The sequence below is a fragment of the Solanum stenotomum genome, chromosome 3 (assembly GCF_019186545.1).
Source record: "Solanum stenotomum isolate F172 chromosome 3, ASM1918654v1, whole genome shotgun sequence".
Lineage (NCBI taxonomy): Eukaryota > Viridiplantae > Streptophyta > Magnoliopsida > Solanales > Solanaceae > Solanum > Solanum stenotomum.
Window position 1 is genome coordinate 7,284,245 of NC_064284.1, and position 25,652 is coordinate 7,309,896.

The 25,652-nt window shown below is 32.2% G+C and overlaps 3 protein-coding genes across 15 annotated transcripts; 2 read left to right on the forward strand and 1 right to left on the reverse strand.

Moving 5' to 3' along the window:
- Positions 1–53: 53 nt before the first annotated feature.
- LOC125857766 (uncharacterized) lies at positions 54–25,552 on the reverse strand. Of its 10 annotated transcripts, XM_049537411.1 has the most exons (6): positions 25,462–25,552; positions 24,158–24,224; positions 23,732–24,056; positions 20,331–20,541; positions 16,868–16,964; positions 512–652 (listed from the first exon to the last, which is right to left on the reverse strand). In XM_049537411.1, the coding sequence occupies exons 3-5, from the start codon at positions 23,914–23,916 to the stop codon at positions 16,878–16,880; spliced, it is 483 nt and encodes a 160-aa protein (XP_049393368.1). In that variant the 5' UTR covers positions 23,917–24,056; positions 24,158–24,224; positions 25,462–25,552; the 3' UTR covers positions 512–652; positions 16,868–16,877. The 10 variants fall into 10 exon arrangements, with proteins under 10 accessions (XP_049393360.1, XP_049393359.1, XP_049393368.1 ...); XM_049537401.1 differs by lacking the exons at positions 512–652; positions 16,868–16,964 and adding an exon at positions 19,315–19,787; XM_049537403.1 differs by lacking the exons at positions 16,868–16,964; positions 20,331–20,541; positions 23,732–24,056; positions 24,158–24,224; positions 25,462–25,552 and adding exons at positions 752–855; positions 997–1,108; positions 2,661–2,792 and having other exon boundaries at positions 54–652.
- On the forward strand, positions 7,647–9,051 carry LOC125857764 (expansin-A23-like). The gene is made up of 2 exons (XM_049537398.1): positions 7,647–7,809; positions 8,435–9,051. The coding sequence occupies exons 1-2, from the start codon at positions 7,647–7,649 to the stop codon at positions 9,049–9,051; spliced, it is 780 nt and encodes a 259-aa protein (XP_049393355.1).
- Positions 10,820–23,282, forward strand: LOC125857762 (expansin-A23-like). 4 transcript variants are annotated; one of them, XM_049537395.1, is made up of 3 exons: positions 13,883–14,082; positions 15,180–15,270; positions 22,757–23,282. In XM_049537395.1, the coding sequence occupies exons 1-3, from the start codon at positions 13,920–13,922 to the stop codon at positions 23,280–23,282; spliced, it is 780 nt and encodes a 259-aa protein (XP_049393352.1). In that variant the 5' UTR covers positions 13,883–13,919. The 4 variants fall into 4 exon arrangements, with proteins under 4 accessions (XP_049393349.1, XP_049393350.1, XP_049393352.1 ...); XM_049537392.1 differs by lacking the exons at positions 13,883–14,082; positions 15,180–15,270 and adding an exon at positions 10,820–11,034 and having other exon boundaries at positions 22,666–23,282; XM_049537393.1 differs by lacking the exons at positions 13,883–14,082; positions 15,180–15,270; positions 22,757–23,282 and adding exons at positions 10,820–11,034; positions 11,452–12,068.
- Positions 25,553–25,652: the final 100 nt, after the last annotated feature.

The window sequence follows — 25,652 nt, forward strand, 5'->3', positions numbered from 1 at the left end:
GAACAAAAAAAGAAGCCAAAGGTGTGGTCTAGCAGTAAATGAGCACGAGAACAAAATTCACATCATCTTGGTATCACAGAGATATAGGAAAACTACTTTTCTGTCTCAAACTACTATACCATCTATGGATCTTCATATAACCTTAGTCGTTCAATAATACAAGCTCATGAATTTCTCTCTGTTTGTTCTTTCCTAACACTGCAAATTAGAAGCTTTAGACTAGGCTAATTCTTTAGAACTGAGGCAAAAACTAGCGGCAAAACACAGAGAATCATCATAGACCCTTTTTAGTAGGAATTAGAGATAAACTTCACCTCTTATTGCCAAATGCTTGAGCATGTCTTCTGGCAAGAATAACCATCAGAGCACCAATTCCAGCAGCCATCCCAGCTCCAAAGCAGAAAGAAGGCATGTGAACAATTGATCTTCCTTTGTTTTGCATCAGTTCCCAATGCAGTTGAACATCATCTGTGTGACATAAGCTCATGTGTACAGCCAGTGTCATTTTCAGATCAGAATCAAGTGGTGTGCTTAGAACTTGTAAGCACACTGGACAAGAAGCTTTCAAAGTCATTCCTTCTTCCATTATAGCGACTCTTCCAGCAACTGCCATCGCCTTATCTCGCAATGGCTTTCCAAAGGGCCTAGAAATCTACACAAGGATTTTAGCTTCAGAAGAAGATAATTGCAAGATTTGCTAATAAGCATGACTTAGTGGCAAGTCAAATTTCAATTGAAGTAACTTGCTTACCATTATAAGCCTACAGAGCCGCTGCCAAGACTTCATCAGCTGCCTCCTCATCTTCTAGGAGAATAGGATTGACTACTGTGAATAGTCAAAATGAAAGAAGTTCTCTGCAACGATATTTCAGGAAAAGAAATAAATCAAAATAAAGTATCACGAAAGTTCAATACGTGTTTCCTGGGCTGTTAAATATTAGCCAGGTGGTGAGGTCTAGTGGTTAATGAAGTGAATTGAGAACCGCAAGTTCTCACGTCTAAATACTAGTGGAGGCGAAAACATTAGGCTATATCTTCTATGGTAGAACTTATAAGCATAAGATACCCCGTGGAATCAGTTGAAGCACACAAAAGTTTGGCTCGGAAACTGCAGTTATAAAAGAAAACAATATTATCCCTTTTTATGATTCTAGTTCTGTAAATGATTTTTTACCTAGTTAAACACAAACCTCAATGAATCCTAGACAGAATGATAATCTAAAGTCTAAACCTATGTTTCACGCTTAGATAAGGTTAAGAAGGATTTCAAACAATTTATTCAATATCTGAAGAAATATCCACCAAAAAAATTGAAACAACAACAACATACCCAATGTAATCCCACAACCACAAGTGAGGTCTAGAAATGTAGGATGTACGTAGCATGTACCACTGGCTTTGTGAGGTAAAAGGTCGCTATCCCATTTGTATGGACCAAGGCCTTGTCACGAACCAGATTCGAACTGGCACTTTCCAAATGCACATTGGGCCTAGTGCCCAGGTGGTTTGGCCAATAGTGGGCCAAGAAAGATTAAATGGTGACGTAGGCGGGGGATTCCGAGGAATACAAATAACCTCTGTTTTTTTTCAGCTTTGGCGAGCATCTGGATAACTAGTGAATTACAACTCTATGTACATCAATTGGGGCATTGGTCTTTGCAGTGTTAATGCTTTTTGCTGGTTGGTTTCATTATCATAAAGCGGCGCCAAAATTGGCTTGGTTTCAAGATGTAGAATCTATGCTGAATCACCATTTGGCAGGGCTACTAGGACTTGGGTCTCTCTCTTGGGCCGGGCATCAAAAAAGAAGGGGCACAACACTTTATTCTCTTCTACCGCTCTTTGTTTACTTCTGGCCTACCTGAACTCCTACACCGGGGGAGTCAGATCTTGGAGTAAGCTCCCTTCTATGGGCAATCTACTCAAGAGCTAAACCTTATGTCCCTTTCAACATTCCTATTCATCTTACCTTGTCTTGGGCACAAGCAGTGGACTTATTATCCTACATATAATATCTACTCTAAAGATTAAGAGGATAGAGAGTCTCACTTCCATAGATTCGATTGGGATTGATTCTCAGGATCGAACCCTTATTAGAGGCGTGCCTACTGATACTTGTCAAAGTCTTCGGCTTGCATGACGTCTCCTTCCATTTGCTCCAGAGGTTGTTTCCGATAGAAACTCGACACAACGACGCATTACCAAACCAGGCAAAAAAATAAAATAAAAATTGGAGCATTGAGTAAAATTAAACTAAAGGAAGTTATACATTGCTCTTTCACTAAACTACTTCACAATTCTTCTGATAGCAACCCAACTCCAACTTAAAAGTCATTTTTTTCTCTCTTCCTAACAAAATTCTTACAGGTCGATTGATGTTTCAAATTCAATGAACTACACTTTATTAAGCCAAAAACGAGCGATTCAACTATAAAACCCACATTAGCATTATAATGAGCAACTGTAGTGCTACTATTTAAGCAGGAATAGAGTAATTTCTCCGTTGCTTGTTGTAAAATTAAACGCAAAATTTTCAAATACAGCTGGAGAATCTACAATGCACTTATCGATTTCTTAGCAAGTTCAAAGGAATGCACATATATGTACTATCATCTGTTACTGTATTAGAGCTAAAAAGAAATTTTCCGACAGAAGGGTACCGTGCTGAAGCAGCTTCGCCGGAAAAACCTTGCCGACGATCTTTGAGTTTACCGTATATGTAAGTTAACTTGTTGGAAGAGGAGAATTCTTCGGAAAAGTAGAAATTGGGATAGTTGTCTTGGTGGTGTAGGAAGAAATTAAAATTCCACTTATGTAATATGCCATAAATTAAAATAAGCAGAAGTTATAAATTAATCGACCCTAAAATAGTCATAAATAGGGGTGGGCATGTTATGTACAATACAAAGTTTTGATATGGTAATTTTGGTATTTGATTTTTAAAATATTATATCATTATTATATTAGTTTAATTGGGTATGATTCGATATATTAAAATTCGATTTTGGTATTTTACGGTATGATAAATCGATAACCATAATTTGTTTAATTTAGACTAATATATATTCGTATTATAGAGTGTTATGACTTCGACAATTTAAAAATATCTCAATTGTATCATACTAATACATTACACATGTAGAAATATATAAAATATCTAAATAAAGTACAAATAACTTCTTTTGTTAATCAATTACATTTCAATCAAAATACTTGTCAAAGTTTTAGCTTCATAACATTTAGTTTATAGTAATACTAGGTTGCATATGTGTTAGTATTTTAATAATATATATGTTATTTATGTAACTATATATTTTGAAATGATATTCGATATTTCGGTATGTTATTTCCAAATACCAAATACCGCATCGAATACCAAAAAAATTAAAATATATACCATATACCATATCAAATACCATAAATATCAAAATCACGATATTAAAAATTTTAATATAATATAATATTTTAATATATACCATATCATGCCCCATATCTATTTATAAACTTATACGTATATTGTTATTTTTTGCAAAGAATCTTTGGTGGAATGTATACAGCTTTAAAAGTGAAACAATGAATTAAGAAATATGTTAATTAACTATTTTCTAATGTTGAAATATAACTTCAAATTTAATTTAAAATTGTCATGATCGAACAATGATTTCAAAGTAAAATAAAAATTACGTACCAAAATACTTGTAAATATTATTGATGGCCAAACAGAGGCTTGATAATTTTTTAATTTTCAAAATTACTTTTCCATAATGCAACTCCTAACTTCTTCTTCATTTTATATATGTCATTTGTCTATTTACGTAATAAAAAAAAAGCAACTTTCACATATAGCAAACACAAAAATTATATTTGTATGTTATAGTTATAGTTTGCATAATTGTGATCCATAGCAAACATAAATATGTATATTTCGCTATACATATACAAAAGAAAACAGTTGTATATAATTTGTTTCTGTTTCGGTATATATATACAAAAGATCAATTGTATAATTTGTATTTGTATAAAGCTAGAAAAAGAGAAAGGCAAAAGAGAACTGGGCAGGAGAATATTTGTATTGTATAATTATAAGTGTATAAGATGAAGATATATGTATTTGCATGTGTATATACAATTTTCTCTCGCTTTATACAAACAAAAACACAATTTATACATTTGTGTTTGTATAAAAGCGAGAGAGAACGAGAGTAGCGAGCGAGATTCACCAGGAGAGAGGCGAAATAACAATAGTTTGATATAGGATACAATTAAATCAATATATATTTATAACATTTAATTTGAATTAATAATTTGCTATTATATACAATTTTCCATAAAAAAAATACTTGTAAATTTAATATAAAAAAGAATTTTATTATTTTAATTCAAGCAGACTCTAGGAAGGATTATTGTAAAATCCGAGGGGCAATTTAACAACGAGGAGCTTGTCACTGAGAGCATGTTTGGCTCAACTTAAAAAAAATATTCCTTCTGTCCGTTTTTACCTGTCATTTATTTCTAACATAAATTTTTATTTTTACTTTATCACTTTTGACATATCAAGAAAAATAATATATATATATTTTCATGTTTTACCCTCAACATTAAATACTTATTCTTCAAAACCTAATATTAAACATCATTTAATAGAGATAGTTAGATAAAATACTTATATTAATTATTATTTATTTAATGAATGTGTCTAGTCAAACAGTGGCAAGTAAAAATGAAAAAAAAAGTAAATTTTTAAAAGTATTTTTAAAAAAGTCACAGTTTAATAACTTTTGAATTAAAAAATGAAAAATAGGAAAATACATACTTTTAACTTTTTTAATGTCATTTTAACCTCAAGATTACAATAGTTATGCGTGAATTAATTTTTCAAATAGGGTCGTTTGGTAGAGTGTATTGAAGAAAATAATGCTTGCATTAGCTTGATGTATTATTAGTACCTTGTTTGGTACACTTTTCTAACCTATGCATAGCTAATATTTGTATTAGTAAATACACTCTATTGTGTATTGAAAAGTGCATTACTAATACCATCTATTTCTATGCATTAGTAATGCAATGAGTTCTAATGCATGCATTAACATTATTGAACAATTGCCCTCAAAAATGTTTTTTACATCCTTTCCACTATATTTGTGGAGGGTATTTTTGTAAACAAATATTTTTTCTAAAAAAATTATGTAATGCATAATATTTTTTCATAATTTTATGTAATGCATAATATTTTTAGTACACCAAATCAAACATTGCATAAAAAAAATCTCATCATAACTAATGCCAGCATAACTAATAGACTATTTTGCATTATTCTTATACACTTTACCAAACGACCATATATGTATAACTAATGCAAGGGACTACTAATACACAAAGTTAATGCATGCATTATTTTTGTTAATATACTCTACCAAACGAACCCTACTGCAAAACATTGTACAATTTGATGTGGTATCTCAACTTATTCATGTTATCTCCTATTTTCAGATTAACAAATCATAAACAATTAAGATGAAAAGAAAAACAAAAGAACTATTCGAGTCCACAAAACTCAGTGTGTGTCCTTAAGAAATTTAATTCCCTCGAGTACTCGAGTTTGTAGATTAATTCCCCCCAAGATAAAACGGATTAACCATTAACGAAGTAGTGATACCTCAAACTTCGATAATTTCAATGAACTCAAAAAGACAATAATGAATCACACATACAAACATGATCGATATATTTTATTTTGTAAGAAATATATACATAAGAAGAGAAAAAATCGATGTAGAAAAAATGAGAGAAAATCTCTAGCCAACAAAGGGTAAAAGTCCTAACTTTTTGAAAAAAAGGACAACTTTTCAAAAAGGTTACAACCTTATGAAAAAGACACAATCTTTTAAACGGTCACAATCTCTTAAAAAAGACACAACATTTCATAGAAGTCACAATCCTTCATTTCCTATTCACACCTTTAAAACTCAACAATTCAATCATTAGTAATTTTTTTTATTAAGAAAAGCCTGCTTTTTACCCCATTTATTCAATTTTATATATATGAAAGTGAAATGAATTTTAAGATTTTTTATTTTTTATTTTTTTGATATTCACTATGCATTTAGTTGACTTCCTCTTCTTTTTTGTTTTTGTTTTACTTAGTTAGTAATAAACATCTCTATAAATAATAATCTGATTACGTTAATTTACAAATTAGCTAGTGACTTTAGTATTTTGGTTAATTATTTATTCCTTTAGTCAAGATTTTGGTCATTTATATTACAATCTGGTATATTATAGAGTAACATAGATGACTAATACAAAATTGATGCTATGCTGATATCATGCATGAAAAAAAGAGACATGGACAGGTCTAATAACCTGCATCAATGTTGTCAACACAATAGATATTATATTTTTCGTCTCAAATTATTTATCATATTGTTTTAATTATTTCAAATTATTTGTCATTTTTAAAAATTTAAGATAATATTAATTATTTATTTTCATTTTACTTTTAATAGTTATTAGTCTTGAAGACTACAAATCAAACACCTCAAATATTATTGATGTTCAAATATCAATAAATGATAAAATATTTAATATATCTCCTAACTAATATTTTTTTAGAAGACGTGTAAAAAGATATCATAATAGATAATTTGACCATCATAAAAAATTCATAAAGATTGTTATTCATTTTGCCTATATTTGTTTTATTTTTTATTTTTTCATTTTCTCTGTGTTTTAAATTTTTTTACTATCCACCATGAGATAGATAATACCTCATTTAATATCGTTAAGTAAATATGATTAAAAAAAATCATAAATTTATAAAAACAATTCTTGACTTTGAGTGTTTTACCATCTATACAAACATACTGTAAAATCAAAGGCAATTAGCATTTAACAAAGAAAGTTGACATAATTTGGCTCTCTCAATTAAAAAAAATTGAAGTATTTGAGACTTTTTACATTGAAATAAAAATTGACTACAAACGTAAATTCTTTGATATTAATACCCATTTATATATGTGTAGTATTTTTTTTTTTTTCTTATTCAGTCATTCGCTAATAATAATAATAATAATATTAAGACCACTTTTTTTTTTCTTCCATTTAATTATTCGAAAGTCAAAGGAATTTTAAGTTTTATTCACTATGCCATTATACATTATGGTGCTTTAGTGAACTTCCTCCCTCTCTTTTTGTTTTGTTTTATTTAGTTAGTAATACACATCTTTATTAATTAATTACACTAAAGACCCAAGACTATACGGTAACAAATCACTAAATTTCTTCTTATCCTACTTTTCTCAGTAAACTACTACTTAATGAAGTAATTAACTCTCCAATTCTTTTAGCAAAATAAAACTGATGCAGATTTGCTTACTTACAACTTATATAAGCAATTAAATGCAAATACTAATTAATTGGGAAGAATGACAATTAATTTAATTAATTTTCCAAAAAGTAACTCCATGGTATCCAATTGTAATATTTATTCTTACGGTAATTTCCGTTTTATCTAACGGACTTAATTTTAACTCCTATCTTAAATGAATATTACGACTATAAATTGTATGTCCACAACAAAGCTATTATTCAAAACAAATCAACCAGTGAGTTGAAACTAATTTAGAGAAAAATTGTTTTTAGTTAAAATGGCCAAACACCAAAGTTTCTTCATTTTGTTTATTACATTTGTTGCTATTTTTTTAGTAGAAACATATGAAAGTAAAAAGATTGAAGGAAATTTAGCTGCCCAGGGATGGATAAATGCTCGTGCTACATTTTATGGTGACATGGGGGGTGGTGGAACTATGCGTAAGATATACTTGTACCTTAATTCCTTACCTATGTTGTTGAGACACTTATCGTAGTGTCAACACATTGACGAAGCTATGAATTTTATTTTTTGAAAAAATATTTGAGATTGATATTCGGTTAAAGTTATTCAATTGACTACCTTTCATTCTATGTAGTGGCAACATGATATTAAGATATGTTACAACATGATATTGAGATATGTTGCAACATATAGGCCATAATTGAATTTCCCATCACATTTCGCCTACTGTAGGCCTCCTCTATATAGATTTAGGAATCTAATTAAGCTCACACTAACAAAAGAAAATTATTTTATTTTCATTTATATGCTCTTTTTCTTTTCTTTTGTACACCCTTCACTCTCATATAAATAAATTTCTTGTACTTTTTTTTTATGGTCGAAGAAGAAAAATAAATTCAAAGGCCAATATATATTTTTTCATAATGTGAGTCGAGGGTCCTTCAAAAACAATTTCTATACCTCTATGAGATAAAGTTAAGGTCTGGTTTGCATATACTCTATTCTTTCCAAACCCCACTTGTGGAATTTCATTAGGTATGTTATTGTTGATGATGACTTTTCATAACATGTGTATCATTTTTTGTGATTACTATATTGCAGAGGGAGCTTGTGGTTATGGAGACTTATTCAAGCAAGGGTATGGCCTGGAAACAGCAGCACTAAGCACAGCACTCTTTAACAAAGGATCTACCTGTGGAGCTTGCTTTCAAATAATGTGTGTGAATGCTCCTAAAGCATGCCATCCAGGCCAAGTCATAACTGTAACTGCCACCAATTTATGCCCTCCAAATTACACAAAAACTAAAGACGTTTGGTGCAATCCTCCACAACAACACTTTGATCTGACAATGCCTATGTTCATAAAGATTGCCGAGCAACAAGCAGGGGTTGTACCAGTTGTTTATAGAAGAGTTACTTGCCAGAAAAAAGGAGGTCTCAAGTTTGAGATCAAAGGGAATTCTAATTGGATTCTTGTTCTTGTTTTCAATGTGGGAGGTGTTGGAGATGTTGTCAATGTCAAAATCAAAGGATCTAAGACTGGATGGCTACCAATGAAGCGGAATTGGGGACAAAATTGGCAGGCTTCTGTGCAGTTGGCAGGACAAACCTTGTCTTTCCAAGTACAAACTAGCGATGGCAAATTGGTTCAATCTGATAATGTTGCTCCTGCTAACTGGCAATTTGGTCAGACATTTGAAGCCAAGAATAATTTTTAGTCATTATGTATTTTGGAAAATCAGTAGTTTTTTATCACTATAGTTTATGATCTTTTCTGTAAGTTTTTTATTTTCCGAATAAAATCTCTATTGTTCTCTGCAATGATATTTCTGGAAAAGAAATAAATCAAAGTAAAGTATCAGTACGTGTTTCCTGGGCTGTTAAATATTAGCTCAATGGTGAGGTCTAGTGGTTATTAATGAAGCGGATTGGTTCTCACCTCTAAGCGGAGGCGGCGAAAACATTAGGCTATATCTTCTATGGTAGAAGCATAAGATGGAATTAGTCGAAGAACACAAAAGTTTGGCTCGGACACCACTGTTATGAAAGAAAATATTAGCCTGATTCATGATTCTGGTTCTGTAAATGATTTTTTACCTAGTTAAACACAAACCTTAATGAATCCTAGACAGAACGATAATCTAAACCTACGTTTCAAGCTTGGATAAGGTTAAGAAGGATTTCAAATAATTTATTCAATATCTGAAGAAATATCAACCAGAAAAATTGAAACACTAACAACATAGCCAATGTAATCCCACATCACAAGTGAGGTATGGAAATGTAAGAATGTATGTCGAACATATCATTGCCTTTGTGAGGTAGAGAGGTTGTTTCTAATAGAAACTCAATACAATGACGCATTACCAAACTAGGCAAAAAAATAAAATAAAAATTGGAGCATTGAGTAAACTTAAACTAAAGGAATATTATACATTGCTCTTTCACTAAAATACTTCACAATTCTTCTGATATCAAATACAGCTGGAGAATTTACAATGCACCTATCGATTTCTTAGCAAGTTCAAAGGAATGCACATATATGTACTATGCCATGAATTTTGATTCCCTAATTTTTGTTCTTCTTTTTTTGTCATTAAAAAAGGTAACAAAAATTGGAATATACCAAATCAATAGTAGTTAAAGTATATAATTATTGTATACTATGATATTCACATGATGTATATCGTTTCTTTGAAAAAAAATACTTAGTATTCTATAATATCAATCTAGTAAATAGGAGTACCATTTATCGATATGATATCATAGATGACAATTTCATTCATTCCAAAAAAGAAAAAAAACACTAATCAATTTTATTTGATACTCACCATATATATTATATATTATATATATCATATATTGCAGACTGATTTATTTATTACAAAGGTATATAGTCTTTCATGACATTTACAAGATATGTATCATATATTGACAGAGTCTCATAAATTTTGTTCACCCCATAAAAAAATAGTTCAATCTTCCATAATATCATTATGATATATATCACATACTGAGAAGACATCATAAAGGATCAATTCATCTCTTCTAAAAGCTAAATCATTATGATATGCCTCACATATTTATATATGCATCCTATTTTATTTTTTTTCAGATCATTCGTTACTTTTTTTTTTTATAAATTCAAGCCTATTTCTTTTCCCATTTGACTATATGAAAGTGAAATGAATTTTAAGGTTTTTTTTTTCGACATTTACTATGCAATTATAAGTTATTATGCTTTGGTTTACTTCCTCTACAAATAATCTGATTATGTTAAATTCACAATTAATTACATTAAAGACCCAAGACTATAGAGTAACAAACCACTAAATTTCCATTTATCCTACTTTTCTCATTAAACCCGTAGTCAAATGAAGTAATTAATTCCCCCAATTCTTTTAGCAAAAAACTGAAACTGAAATTTATTTTATAGTGAATATTTTGGCTATAAGTATGTCCATAGCAAAAGTATTATTCAAAGCAAATCACCAAGAGAATTAAAAACTAGTTTAGAGAAAAAATAGTTTAAGCTAAAATGGCCAAACACCAAAGTTTCTTCATTTTGTTTATCACATTTATTGTTATTTTTTTAGTTGAAACATTTGAAAGTAAAGAGGTAGAAGGAAATTTGGATGAACAGGGATGGAATAATGCACGTGCTACATTTTATGGTGACATGAGTGGTAACGAAACCATGCGTAAGTTATACTTGTACCTTAATTCCTTATGTATGTTGTCGAGACACCATCGTTGTATCCAGACAAGTGACGAAGTCAGAATTTTATTTTATTTTTAAAAAAATCAAAGCAATGAAAGTTGTTCATCATCTTTTATTATATGTGGCTATAATGAGATATGTTACAAAATATAGACCAAAAATGATTTTTCCATCAGGTCTCACCTATCGTAACCCTCCTCTATTCAAATTTAGGATTGACAACGTAAGTAAACTCAAACTGACAAAAAAATTTATTTTATTACTTTCATTTTTTACTTTTTATTTTTCTTTTGTACACCCTCCAGGCTCCAATCTAATACTAAAAATAAATTCCTGATACTTTCATAACATAGATATTAACATTTGTAACAATATTTATTTGAATACTATATTGCAGAAGGAGCTTGTGGTTATGGAGACTTATTCAAGCAAGGGTATGGCCTGGAAACAGCGGCACTCAGCACAGCACTCTTTAACAATGGATCTACCTGTGGAGCTTGCTTTCAAATAAAGTGTGTGAATGCTCCTAAAGCATGCCATCCAGACCAAATCATAACTATAACAGCCACCAATTTCTGCCCTCCAAATTACACAAAAACTGCAGACGTTTGGTGCAATCCTCCACAACAACACTTTGATCTGTCATTGCCAATGTTCTTAAAGATTGCCGAGTACAAAGCAGGGGTTGTACCAGTTGTTTATAGAAGAGTCACTTGCCTGAAAAAAGGAGGTCTAAAGTTTGAGATCAAAGGGAATTCTAATTGGATTCTTGTTCTTGTTTTCAATGTGGGAGGTGTTGGAGATGTTGTCAATGTCAAAATCAAAGGATCTAAGACTGAATGGCTACCAATGTCGCGGAATTGGGGACAAAATTGGCAGGCTTCTGTGCAGTTGGCAGGACAAAGCTTGTCTTTCCAAGTACAAACTAGTGATGGCAAATTGGTTCAATCTGATAATGTTGTTCCTGATAACTGGCAATTTGGTCAGACATTTGAAGCCAAGAATAATTTTTAGTGATTATGTATTTTGGAAAATGAGTAGCTTTTAATTTCTAATCAATATAATTTATGATCTTTTATAGAAGTGTTTTGTTTCCGAATAAATTCTCTGTTTTTGAGTGGACATTGAGCAAGGAAGGAACAACAACAAAAATGCGCCAAAGGTGTGATCTAGCGGTAAATGAAGCACCAGAACAAAATTCAGAGCATCTTGGTATGACAGAGAAATAGGAAAGCTACTTTTCTGTGTCGAACTACTATATCATCTATGGATCTTCATATAACCTTGGTCTTTCAATAATACGAACTCATAAGTCATAACATTTAGACTAGGCTAATTCTTCAGAATTGAGGAAAAAGATACAAAAAGAATCATCAAGATCATTTTTAGTCGGAATTAGAGATAAATTTTACCTCCAGCATTCCTCCAAAGAAGAAAGAGGACATGTGAACTATAGATAATTACTCATTTAATGTCGTTAAGTAAATATGACTGCTGAACTTTGAGGCTGCCATTTATGACTGGTCTAAGAATTAACAGAAGGAATGAAGAGAGGAAGAAGAAGAATGGTTGATAGAAGAACTTTGAGGCTGCCATTCTGGATGACTGAATCTATATTCAATTGCAGAGTTAATATCTCGGTCACTCAACCAATAGTTTTTTTTTGTAGAAAGTCATTTAACTTTTTTTTATAACGTTAAAGGCACTCAACTAAAAATTCTTCTCACAGAAAATTGAGTGACTTTCTAGGAGAAAAATCCTTAGTTAAATAATTTTAAAGTTATAAAAGAAAGTTGAATGATTTTTTGTGAAAATAACTGTTTGTTAGTTTGGTGACCATCTGACTTCAATTTGACTCACTCCAATTTTATTTTATTTTAATTGTTTTTTCTTTTTGTGGCTTTTGTTCTTAATCTAATTTCATTCACCTTTTTTCCCCTCATTTTATTATATTTTTTTCATAATCAAATCTCATTCGTCTTTTTGTTCTTTTTCTTTATTCTACTTTATTAATTTCTGATAATTTTCATTCAATTTTTTTTTAAAATTTTTATCAAATATATTTTGTTACGGTCTAATTCTACACTACTTTTGTTCTCTCTTTTTTCTATAACAACAAAGAAAAGGTAACTAAATTGAATATACCAAATCAATAGTAGTTTCGGTATATATTATTGTATATTATGATACTCAAATGGTATATATCATATATTAACGATATTATATGAAATTGATTCATTTTTCCCATAAAATACTACCCAATCATAATATTAACAGGATATCATATATTGACATAATATCATAAAAGAGTGCCATTTCATTTCTTCAAACAAAACACCAAGTATTTTGTGTTATCAATCTAGCATATATCATTTATAAACATGATATCATAGATGATAAATTCATTCTTTTAAAAGAACACTATTCAATTTTATATGATACCCACGCAATATATATCGTATGTGACTGATTTATTCCTTATTAAATTAAAAATATACTACTCAGTCATAATACCAACATAATGCCATATATATATATATAATATATATATATACTATGCTATTATACTTTATGATGCTTTAATTGACTTCCATTACAAATAATTTGATTATGTTAAATTCACAATTAATTACATTAAAGACCCAAAACTATAGAGTAATAAACCATTAAATTTCCATTTATCGTACTTTACTCATTAAACTATTGGTCAAATAAGTTATTAACTCCCCCAATTCTATTAGCAAAAAAATATTTATTTCATAGTGAATACTTTGGCTATAAGTATGTCAATAGAAAACCTATTATTCAAAGCAAATCACCAAGAGAGTTAAAAACTAGTTTATAGAAAAAATAATTTAAGCTAAAATGGCTAAACACCAAAGTTTCTTCATTTTGTTTATCACGTTTGTTGTTTTTTTTTTAGTTGAAGCATTTGAAAGTAAAGAGGTAGAAGGAAATTTGGATGCCCAGGGATGGATTAATGCACGTGCTACATTTTATGGTGACATGGGGGGTGGTCAAACCATGCGTAAGTTATATTTGTACCTTAATTCCTTATGTATGTTATCGAGATACCATTGTGACTAAGCTAGATATTATAATTTTTTTTTTAAAAATCAATGGAAGTTATTAAATTAATCATCTTTTATTATATGTGGCTATAATACGGTGTTGAGGTATGTTGCGACATATAGTCGAAAAATGAATTTTTCATCAAATTTAGCCTGATGTAGTCCTCAGATTTAGTATCGAAAATGTGAGTAAGCTCACAATAACAAACTTTATTTTTTGCTTTTTAATTTTCTTTTGTACACAGTTGAATTAAAAAATAAAATAAATTTCTGAAAATATAATATTTTTTTCCTTCAAAATTACCGTTCTCTTAATGGTTGTGTCGAATTCCCAAAAAAAGATATTTATTTTGGAATAGAGGGAGTATAATATTGACTTTTTTTTGTTGAATTTAAATATGGAATATAGTCAATGGATACATATAATCAGGGAATACAATGGATTCATATAATTGAATTTTAATTTATTTAAGACTGAGAAATAATTACTATTATTATGGTTAAAATAAATTTACCATCCGAAAAAGAAACTTTAAAAGTACAAGTTAAAACTTGTTTAGTTGGTGAAATGCCTTTTTATCTCCATTGATAATAATAGGCTAATGGTACATATTAGTTACCTCGTACCTGTTGTTGGTTGGAGGTGACAAGTATACCATGTAATTAGTTGAGATGGGCAAAAGCAGGCCCGCACACCATGAACATAAAAAAATAATAGGCTAATGGTTTGTCACTCGCGAGTAATTGAAAAAAACTATGAACCATCTCAAAGGTTTGGAATAGTTATTTTTGGAGAAATATGATGTTATAGAAGCATTTTCACCTATGCATAAAAAATTTCCAAGTTTTTGGTTTGATTTTTCATAATGTGCAAGTCGAGGATCCTTCCAAAACAATCTCTCTATCTTCATGAGGTAAAAATAAGGTTTGCATACACTCTATCCTCTCCAAACCTCACTTGTGAAATTTCATTGGGTATGTTATTGTTGATGATGATTTTTCATAACATAGATATTAACATTGGTAAAAAATTTATTTGATAACTATATTGCAGAGGGAGCTTGTGGTTATGGAGACACAATCAAACAAGGGTATGGCCTAGAAACAACAGCACTAAGCACAGCACTCTTTAACAAAGGATCTACCTGTGGAGCTTGCTATCAAATAAAGTGCGTCAATGCTCCTAAAGCATGCCATCTAGACCAAGTCATAACTGTAACTGCCACCAATTTATGCCCTCCAAATTCCAAAACAACTAATGACGTTTGGTGCAATCCTCCACAAGAACACTTTGATCTGACAATGCCTATGTTCATAAAGATTGCCGAGCAAAAAGCAGGGGTTGTACCAGTTGTTTACAGAAGAGTCACTTGCCAGAAAAAAGGAGGTCTCAAGTTTGAGATCGCAGGGAATCCCAATTGGATTCTTCTTCTTGTTTTCAATGTGGGAGGTGTTGGAGATGTTGTCAATGTCAAAATCAAAGGATCTAAGACTGAATGGGTACCAATGTCGCGAAATTGGGGACAAAATTGGCAGGCTTCTGTGCAGTTGGCAGGACAAAGCTTGTCTTTCCAAGTACAAACTAGCGATGGCAAATGGGTTCAATCTGATAATGTTGCTCCGGATAACTGGCAATATGGTCAGACATTTGAAGCGAAGAATAATTTTTAGTGATTATGTATTTTGGAAAATGAGTAGCTTTTAATTTCTAATCAATATAGTTTATGATCTTTTCTCTAAGTTTTTTTTTCCCCGAATAAATTCTCTATATTTGAGTGGATATTATTGAGCAAGGAAGGAACAAAAAAAGAAGCCAAAGGTGTGGTCTAGCAGTAAATGAAGCACGAGAACTATCAGGTCTCATGTTCAAATTACAGCAAAACCTAGAACACTAAGCAATCAGTACTTGAATTGGTGGCGGTAGCAGGTGTAAGAGCTGGCCCAGACATGCTTAAAAGAGTAAGGAAATAAAAAGGTCACTAATAACAAATACTCCAAATAGTAACTAGGGACACATATTTGGAACAAAATTCATATCACCTTGGTATCTTGAAGAAATAGGAAACTACTTTTCTGTCTCTAACTACTATATCATCTATGGATCTTCATATAACCTTAGTCATTCAGTAATATGAACTCATAACATTCAGCCACTTGAACTTTCTATCTATTTAAGCTTTCCTAATACTGCGAAATAGCAGCTTTAGACTAGGCTAATTCTTCAGAACTGAGGCAAAACCAGCGGCAAAATACAAAAAGAATCATCACAGATCCTTTTTAGTCGGAGTTAGAGATAAACTTCACCTCTTATTGCCAAATGCTTGAGCATGACTTCTGGCAAGAATAACCATCAGAGCACCAATTCCAGCAGCCATCCCAGCTCCAAAGCAGAAAGAAGGCATGTGAACAATTGATCTTCCTTTGTTTTGCATCAGCTCCCAATGCAATTGAACATCATCTGCGTGCCATAAGCTCATGTGTACAGCCAGTGTCATTTTTAGATCAGAATCGAGTGGTGTGCTTAGAACTTGTAAGCACATTGGACAAGAAGCTTTCAAAGTCGTCCCTTCTTCCATTATAGCGACTCTCCCAGCAACTGCCATCGCCTTATCTCGCAGTAGCTTTCCAAAGGGCCTAGAAATCTAAACAAGGATTTTAGCTTCAGAAGAAGATAAATTACAAGATTGGCTAATAAACATGACTTAGTGGCAAGTCAAATTTCAATTGAAGTAACTGGCTTACCATTATAAGCCTACAGAGCCGCTTCCACGACATCATCAGCTGCCTCCTCATCTTCTAGGACTGAACTACTGTGAATAATTAAAATGAAAGTTGTTCTCTGCAATGATATTTCAGGAAATGAAACAAATCAAAGTAATGTTTCATGAAAGATCAATATGTATTTCATGGGCTGTTAAATATTAGCCCGATGGTGAGGTCTAGTGGTTAATGAAGTGGATTGAGAACCACGAGGTCTCACCTCTAAATACTAGCGGAGGCCAAAACATTAGGTTATATCTTCTATGGTAGAAGCAGAAGGTACCCCGTGGAATTAGTCGAGGCACACACAAGCTTGACTCAGACACCACGGTTACAAAAGAAAACAATATTAGCCCAATTCATGATTCTAGTTCTGCTAAATGATTTTTTACCTAGTTAAACACAAACCTTAATGAGTCCTAGACACAAGGATAATCCAAACCATCGTTCATGCTTAGATAAGGTTAAGAAGGATTTCAAATAATTTATTCATTATCCTAAGAACTATCAACCAAAAAAATTGAAACATCAACAACATACCTACTGTAATCCCACACAAGTGGGGTCTAGATGTATGCAAACGTTACCCCCTACTTTTGTTAGTACAACCTCGATATTGTGAGGTAGAGAAGTTGTCTCCCATAGACTGTATAACGACGCATTACCGAAACAGGAAAAAAAAAATTAAAAAAATTGAAGCATTGCTAAGGAAAGATTATACATTGCTCTTTCACTAAACTACTTCACGATTCTTCTGATAGCGACCCAACTCAAACTTAAAAGTCAATTTTCTCCATATTTTTTCTCTTTTCCTTACAAAATACTTACCGGCAGCCCATTAATGCTTCAAGGAAATACTCGAAATTACGACAAAAAACGAGTGATTCCACTGTAAAAATTCACATCAGCACTACAATGAACAACGATACTGCAACCGATTTAAGCAGGAATAGAGCAATTTATCCGTTACTTGGTGTAAAAGTAAACGAAAAATTTTCAAATACAGTTGGAGAATCTACAATGCACCTATCGATTTCTTAGCAAGTTCAAAGTAATGCACATATATTTACTATTGTCTGTGTTAGAGCCTAGAGATAAAAAGAAGGGTACCGTACTGAAGCAACTTCGCCGGAAAAATCTCGCCGGCGATCTTTGAATTTACGTATTTATATAATGGATTAATTTGTTGGAAGAGGAGAATTGGTAAAGTTGTCTTGGTGGCGAAGGGTGGGCAATCACTTTTTGACTTATGTAATATGCCATAAATAAAAATTAAGTAAAAAGTTATAATTCATCGACCATAATATATTTTTATTATGCTTGATTATTTCTTTTCTAAAGAATCTTTCAATAATATTTAAGATTGAGTACATAAATACAGTTTTAAAAGTGAAACGTAAATAGAGAAATATGTTAGTCTTTCTGTTCATTTTTAATTGTCATGATTTGTTTTTTTTTAGAGTCAAACTATAAGAATTTTGAATAGCATTTTACGATGTATTTTTTCATCATATTGACATGTAAAATTGCAATTTATAGTATTATTTGTATAATTTTTGAATATTTATTTTTTTGTTTAAAATATTGAATTAATGTAATCTAATTTACTTTGAAAATTAGTCAAATTGACTTTTGAAAAACAAAACATGACAACTAAAATGGACGGAGGGAGTAATTCACATTTAATTTGTAGAGAAATCCCAAAATGCTCCTTGATTTTCGGGCTTAAATATGATCACACCATTAGTGTATTGTGTCCATTTAAGAAAACATTTGCTTATTTCTCTGAGAGGTAAATGTAGTCAAGGGAAAACTTGTCCTTTACCGTTGATAATCCCACAAGTGGCGTTTGAAAAGGAAAATGTGTATGCAAGCCTTATTCCTGCAACGTAGAGAGACTGTCTCTGATAAACTGTTTGTGATTCAATTTTTCATTTTCAAGAAAGTGAGCAACTGTAAGATGCAAGACAAACTTGATACCAAGTTGTCACAAGTTTTGTGTATCTTACTTTTTCCACATGCTAATATATTTAGTAGCGCCTAGAGTTTTTCACTCTCATCATCAAGGAGGAAACTTTGTTCATCCAGAGTGAATGCCTCCCAAAAGGTAGAAAAACTGCACATAACACAAGCTAACATTCTACCAGTGAGTGTAATAGAAAGTATGCTTGATTGTAAGGTAGGGCAATCAAGCATAAATTCTCACTTAATTTAATGCATGTATTATTTGGTACCATATACCATAAACATCAATTATATTTCTCCTGCGATAAACTAAACATTGCATTAGTTACGTGTGAAATAATTTTTAAAACTCTTCCGGCAAAACATTGTACAATTTGATGCCGGAATTTATTTTCCCCATTCTCTCCAATTAAACCACAACTTAAGGTTTACATTAATAGACTCGTGAACATTTCACTTTGGTGAACTTACACACAGTAAAATTTTATATGAACTTCCTTATTAACCGTTTAGACTAAATTTAAACCCATACAAACATGGCCCATCCAACTTGTTGAAGTGAACGCCTATTTATGGACTGGTGGCAAGTAGTTATTCCAAAACCTGCTTTGGGGGGTTAAATCATACATTATCAAGGCACCAACACACGCATCTAAAAAAGGCAGTCATGCAGCAACCTGATTTCTAGTAAATTAAACAGTTAATTGCGTTATAAACAGTTCACTGAATTCACATTGCTTGAATGCAAAATGAGCAAAATACTCTCCAGGAGTGTCATTTTAAGTAAAATAGAGATAGAGATCGACCTAAAATGCTCAATATCTCAAGTTAAGTCAAACCTGTCAAAAATTACTTCCCATTCATACCATGTAAATTTCAAAGCCTGGCTTGATGCGTGACCATTCCTTGCCTGAAGCACGAGTGACCAGAGAAAACGCTGTCATTGACGTTGCTAGCAGCTGTTAAGGGGTTCTACTCGTTTAAAGAAATCCTTTCTTTGCAGGGTCCAAGTATCAAAAAGGTACAAACAGGCAACACAAACAACTTCGCAAAGCTGACATTCATATTTTACCTACTAAGTTAAGCCTAGGCATCATATATTTACCTAGAAGATGTGAAATTCAAGTACACTACAACCTGACCTTAAACAATTACCATTACATTCACAACACTGAACTAACTACATATGGGTATCTCTATATCTTTAACTATGGAGAGAGACACATGGAACGAACAACATTTCTTGACAATTGGCATAATTGGCCTACATGCAAAATGGACTGCATATATTGAATTTGAGGTAGCAATTTAGAGACAGTTCTTTTTGCAATTATCTCTTTATGTGGCTCTATTTCTGCTGCTGCTAGTGCCAGTACATACTCAGCAACAGAACTCCAAGGGATGTGGAGCTAGTGGATTGATGACGAGAATGCGGAAAAAATATTAACTAAATCAATGATCATAGTGAAAGACATTATACCCTATCAGGAAGATTTTGAGGCATTGGGAGCACAGTTACGTATCTTTGCAGAAAAGGTTTATGGCTACGTGCAGCAGCATCTGTTGAAGATGACTCAACACCACTGGATTGCCCCCGACCATGAAACTTTGCAAATCGATAGAAGACTGAGAACTTCTCCAGATCTTGTCCCTCCACTATCATGTCTAATAGTGGTGCACTCTTGTCCAAACTGCACCATAGTGTTAGCAAAATCAGAACCATGTGAATTGACAAGTGTCCTAGTCAGTAACACATCAAAGATAAAATGAACTACTTATATTAATAGGAATCATTTATGGAAGCAGATATAAGGACAACGGCAGAGTTACTGATTAAAAAAAATAGCAGTGTTGAATTTCTCAGAACAGACTAAATGACTTCATGCACATGCTGTGATTGAAGAAATGCAGGGCAAGCAAATATGCACTCTCAGGAAGATTTCATCTAAATTAGCACTATTTCTTCATTTCATGAAATGGGAAATAGCAGTACTGATGATAAAAAGACCTGTTACAAAGAAATTGGCATAATTTAACAACGGCTCTCTCAATTGAATTGAAGTATTTGAGACTTTTTACATTGAAATAATAATGACTACAAATATTAATACTTTGATATTTTACCAATACCCACTTATATATGTATCGTTTTTTTTTTTCATAATCATTCGATGAAAAAAGTAATACTACCTCCATTTCAAAATAAGTGAATGGTGGAGCCTTTTTTCTTAGTTCAAAATAAGTGACTTGTTCAAAGTTCAAGAGAGCTGTTGGAATTTTTACCATTTTTGCCACTCAGTTACATCCTCTAGGTGATAAATTCAAGAGAGTTGACTGCTCATATTTATGATTTTACTTTGAATTATTTCAAGAATAGTTTGAAAATAACCAAAAAAGCAAAAGTGGAAAGTGGTATTTATTTTACGGACTAAACATTTTTTCTTAATGGGTGTACATTGTACAACAATTCACTTTTGAATTGGAAGGAGTAATATTAAGACAAGCCTACTTCTTTTTTTCCCATTTTATTATATCAAAGTCAAATGAATTTTAGTTTTTTTTTTTTAAATTCACTATGCAAGTATTACGATGCTTTAGTTGACTTCCTCACTCTCTTTTTTATTTTATTTAGTAAACATCTCTATTTACTCAAGACTACAGAGTAACAAATCACTAAATTTCGACTAATCCTACTTTTCTCATTTAACTACGAGACAAATGAAGTAATTAACTCTCCAATTCTTTTAGCAAAATAAAATTGATGCAGATTTGCTTACTTACAACCTATATAAGCACTTAAATGCAAATACTAATTAATTGGGAAGAATGGCAAGTAATTTAATTTATTTAATTAATTTTCCAAAAATAAACTCCATGGTATCCAATTAAAATAATTATTCTCATTAATGTAATTTCCTTTTTTTTCTAAGGGACTTCATTTTAGTTCCGTTTTAAGAGAATATTATGGCTATAAATTGTATGTCTAAAGCAAAACTATTATTCAAAGCAAATCAACCAGCGAGTTGAAACTAGTTTAGAGGAAAAAAATTGTTTTAGCTAAAATGGCCAAACACCAAAGTTTCTTCATTTTGTTTATCACATTTGTTGCTATTTTTTTAGCAGAAACTTATGAAAGTAAAGAGGTTGAAGGAAATTTGGATGCCCAGGGATGGAAAAATGCACGTGCTACATTTTATGGTGACATGGGGGGTAATGAAACCATGCGTAAGTTTTCCTTGTACCTTAATTCCTTATGTATGTTGTTGAGACACTTATCAAGTGTCGAGACTCGAGACAAAGAAGGTAGAAATTATATTTTTTGAAAAAATATTTGAGATTGAGTGTATATATATATATGTTACAACGTGATGTTGAGATATGTTGCAACATATAGACCAAAAATGAATTTTCCATCACATTTCGCCTACTGTAGGCCTCATCTATCCAGATTTAGGATCGACAGTCTAAGTAAGCTCACACTAACAGAAGTAAATTATTTTATTTTCATTTACTTTTTCTTTTTCTTTTGTACACCCATCACTCTAATATAAATAAATTTCTAGCACTTTTTTTATGGTCCAAAATGAATAAAATTTTCAAAGGCCAAAGATGTATTTTTTTCATAACGTGTGCGTCGAGGGTCCTTTGGAAATAATCTCTCTACCTTCACGAGATAAGGTAAGGTCTACATCCACTCTACCCACCCGGAAACTTGCTTGTGGGATTCCATTGGGTATGTTGTTGTTGTTGATGATGCTTTTTCATAACATAGATATTAACGTTTGTAACAAATTTATTTGAATACTATATTGCAGAAGGAGCTTGTGGTTATGGAGACTTATTCAAGCAAGGGTATGGCCTGGAAACAGCGGCACTAAGCACAGCACTCTTTAACAATGGATCTACCTGTGGAGCTTGCTTTCAAATAAAGTGTGTCAATGCTCCTAAAGCATGCCATCCAGACCAAGTCATAACTATAACTGCCACCAATTTATGCCCTCCAAATTACACAAAAACTTCAGACGTTTGGTGCAATCCTCCACAACAACACTTTGATCTGTCATTGCCTATGTTCTTAAAGATTGCCGAGTACAAAGCAGGGGTTGTCCCTGTTGTTTACAGAAGAGTCACTTGCCACAAAAAAGGAGGTCTCAAGTTTGAGATCAAAGGGAATCCTAATTGGATTCTTGTTCTTGTTTTCAATGTGGGAGGTGTTGGAGATGTTGTCAGTGTCAAAATTAAAGGATCTAAGACTGGATGGACACAGATGTTGCGGAATTGGGGACAAAATTGGCAGATTTCTCAGCAGTTGGCAGGACAAAGCTTGTCTTTCCAAGTACAAACTAGCGATGGCAAATGGGTTCAATCTGATAATGTTGCTCCTGCTAACTGGCGATTTGGTCAGACATTTGAAGCGAAGAATAATTTTTAGCAATTGTATTTTGGAAAATGAGTAGTTTTTAATAAATATAATTTATGATCTTTTCTAGAAGTTTTTTTGTTTTCGAATAAATTCTCTAATTTTGAGTGAACATTGAGCAAGGAAGGAACATAAGAAGAAGCCAAAGGTGTGGTCTAGCGGTAAATGAAGCACGAGAACAAAATTCACATCATCTTGGTATGACGGAGATATAGGAAAACTACTTTTCTGTCTCTAACTACTATATCATCTATGGATCTTCATATAACCTTAGTCGTTTAGTAAATACGAACTCATTATATTCAGCCACTTGAAATTTCAATCTATTTGAGCTTTCCTAATACTTCGAAATAGCAGCTTTAGACTAGGCTAATTATTCAGAACTGAGGTAAAAACAAGCAGCAAAACACAAAAAGAAACATCACAGACCATTTTTATTCTGAATTAGAGATAAACGTCACCTCTTATTGCCAAATGCTTGAGCATGACTTCTGACAATAATAACAATCAGAGCACCAATTCCAGCAGCCATCCCAGCGTCAAAGCAGAAAGAAGGCATGTGAACAATTGATCTTCCTTTGTTTTGCATCATTTCCCAATGCAATTGAACATCATGCCACAAGCTCATGTGTACAGCCAGTGTCATTTTCAGATCAGAATCAAGTGGTGTGCTAAGAACTTGCAAACACACTGGACAAGTAGCTTTCAAAGTTATTCCATTATAGTGACTCGTCCAGCAACTGCCATCGCCTTATCCCACAATGGCTTTTCGAAGGGCCTAGAAATCTACACAAGGATTGAAGGTTCAGAAGAAGATAAATTACAAGATTTGCTAATAAGCATGACTTAGAGGAAGGTCAAATTTCAATTAAAGTAACCGGCTTTACCATTATAAGCGTACAGAACCGCTGCCACGACATCATCAGCTGCCTCCTCATCTTCTAGGACTTGCTACTGTGAATAATCAAAATGAAAGTAAGTTCTCAGCAATGATATTTCAGGAAAAGAAATAAATCAAAGTAAAGTATCACGAAAGATCAATACGTGTTTCCTGGGCTGTTAAATATTAGCCCGATAGTGAGATCTAGTGGTTAATAAAGTGGATTGAGAACCACAAGTTCTCACATCTAAATACTAGTGGAGGCGAAAACATTAGGCTCTATCTTCTATGGTAGAAGCATAAGGTATCCTGTGGAACTAGTCAAGGTGTGCACAAGCTTGGCCCGGGACACCACCGTTATAGAAGAAAACAATATTAGCCTGATTCTAGTTCTGATAAATGAATTTTTACCTGGTTAAACATAAATCTCAGAGAATCCCTAACGGAATGGCTATCTAAACCTATGTTTCACACTTAAATATTAGGCTCTATCTTCTATGGTAGAAGCATAAGGTATCCTGTGGAATTAGTCGAGGTGTGCACAAGCTTAGCCTGGGACACCACCGTTATAGAAGAAAACAATATTAGCCTGATCCTAGTTCTGATGAATGAAAATTTACCTGGTTAAACACAAATCTCGGAGAATCCTCAACGGAATGATTATCTAAACCTATGTTTCACACTTAAATAAGGTTAATAAGGATTTCAAGTAATTTATTCATCATCCTAATAAATATCAACCAAAAAAACTGAAACAATTACAATATACCCCGTGTAATTCCACAATCACAAGTGGGTCTGGAAAGGTAGGATATACGCAAACCTTACCCTTACAGCCTACCTTTGCGAGGTAAAGATGTTTCTAATAGACCCTCGACACAACGAGGCATTATCAAAACAGGCCAAAAAATAAAATAAAAATTGAAGCATTGATCGAGTTAAATGAAACTAAGGAATATTATACATTGCTTCTTTCACTAAACTATTTCGTGATTCTTCTAATAGCAACCCAACTCAAACTTAAAAGTCAATTGTCTCCATATTTTTCTCTTTTTCCTTACAAAATTCTTACAGGCCCATGCTTCAAATTCAATGAACTACACTATATTAAGCCAAAATGAGCGAATCAACCATAAAAACGCACAGTAGAACTACATTGAGCAACAGTACTGCAACCGATTTAAGCAGGAATAAAGCAATTTCTCCGTTGCTTTATGTAAAAATAAAGGCAAAATTTTCTAATCAGCTAGAGAATCTACAATAAACCAATATATTCACTATTGTGTGTGTTAAAGATAAAAAGAAGAGTACCGTGCTGAAGCAACTTCGCCGGAAAAATCTCGCCGACGATCTTTGAATTTACTGTATTTGTATAAATGAAAATTAATTTGTTGGAAAAGGAGATTTGGGAAAGTTGTCTTGGATGGTCAATCACTTTTTGACTTATGTAATACGCCATAAATAAATAAAAATAAGTAAAGAAGGTTATAAATTTATCCACC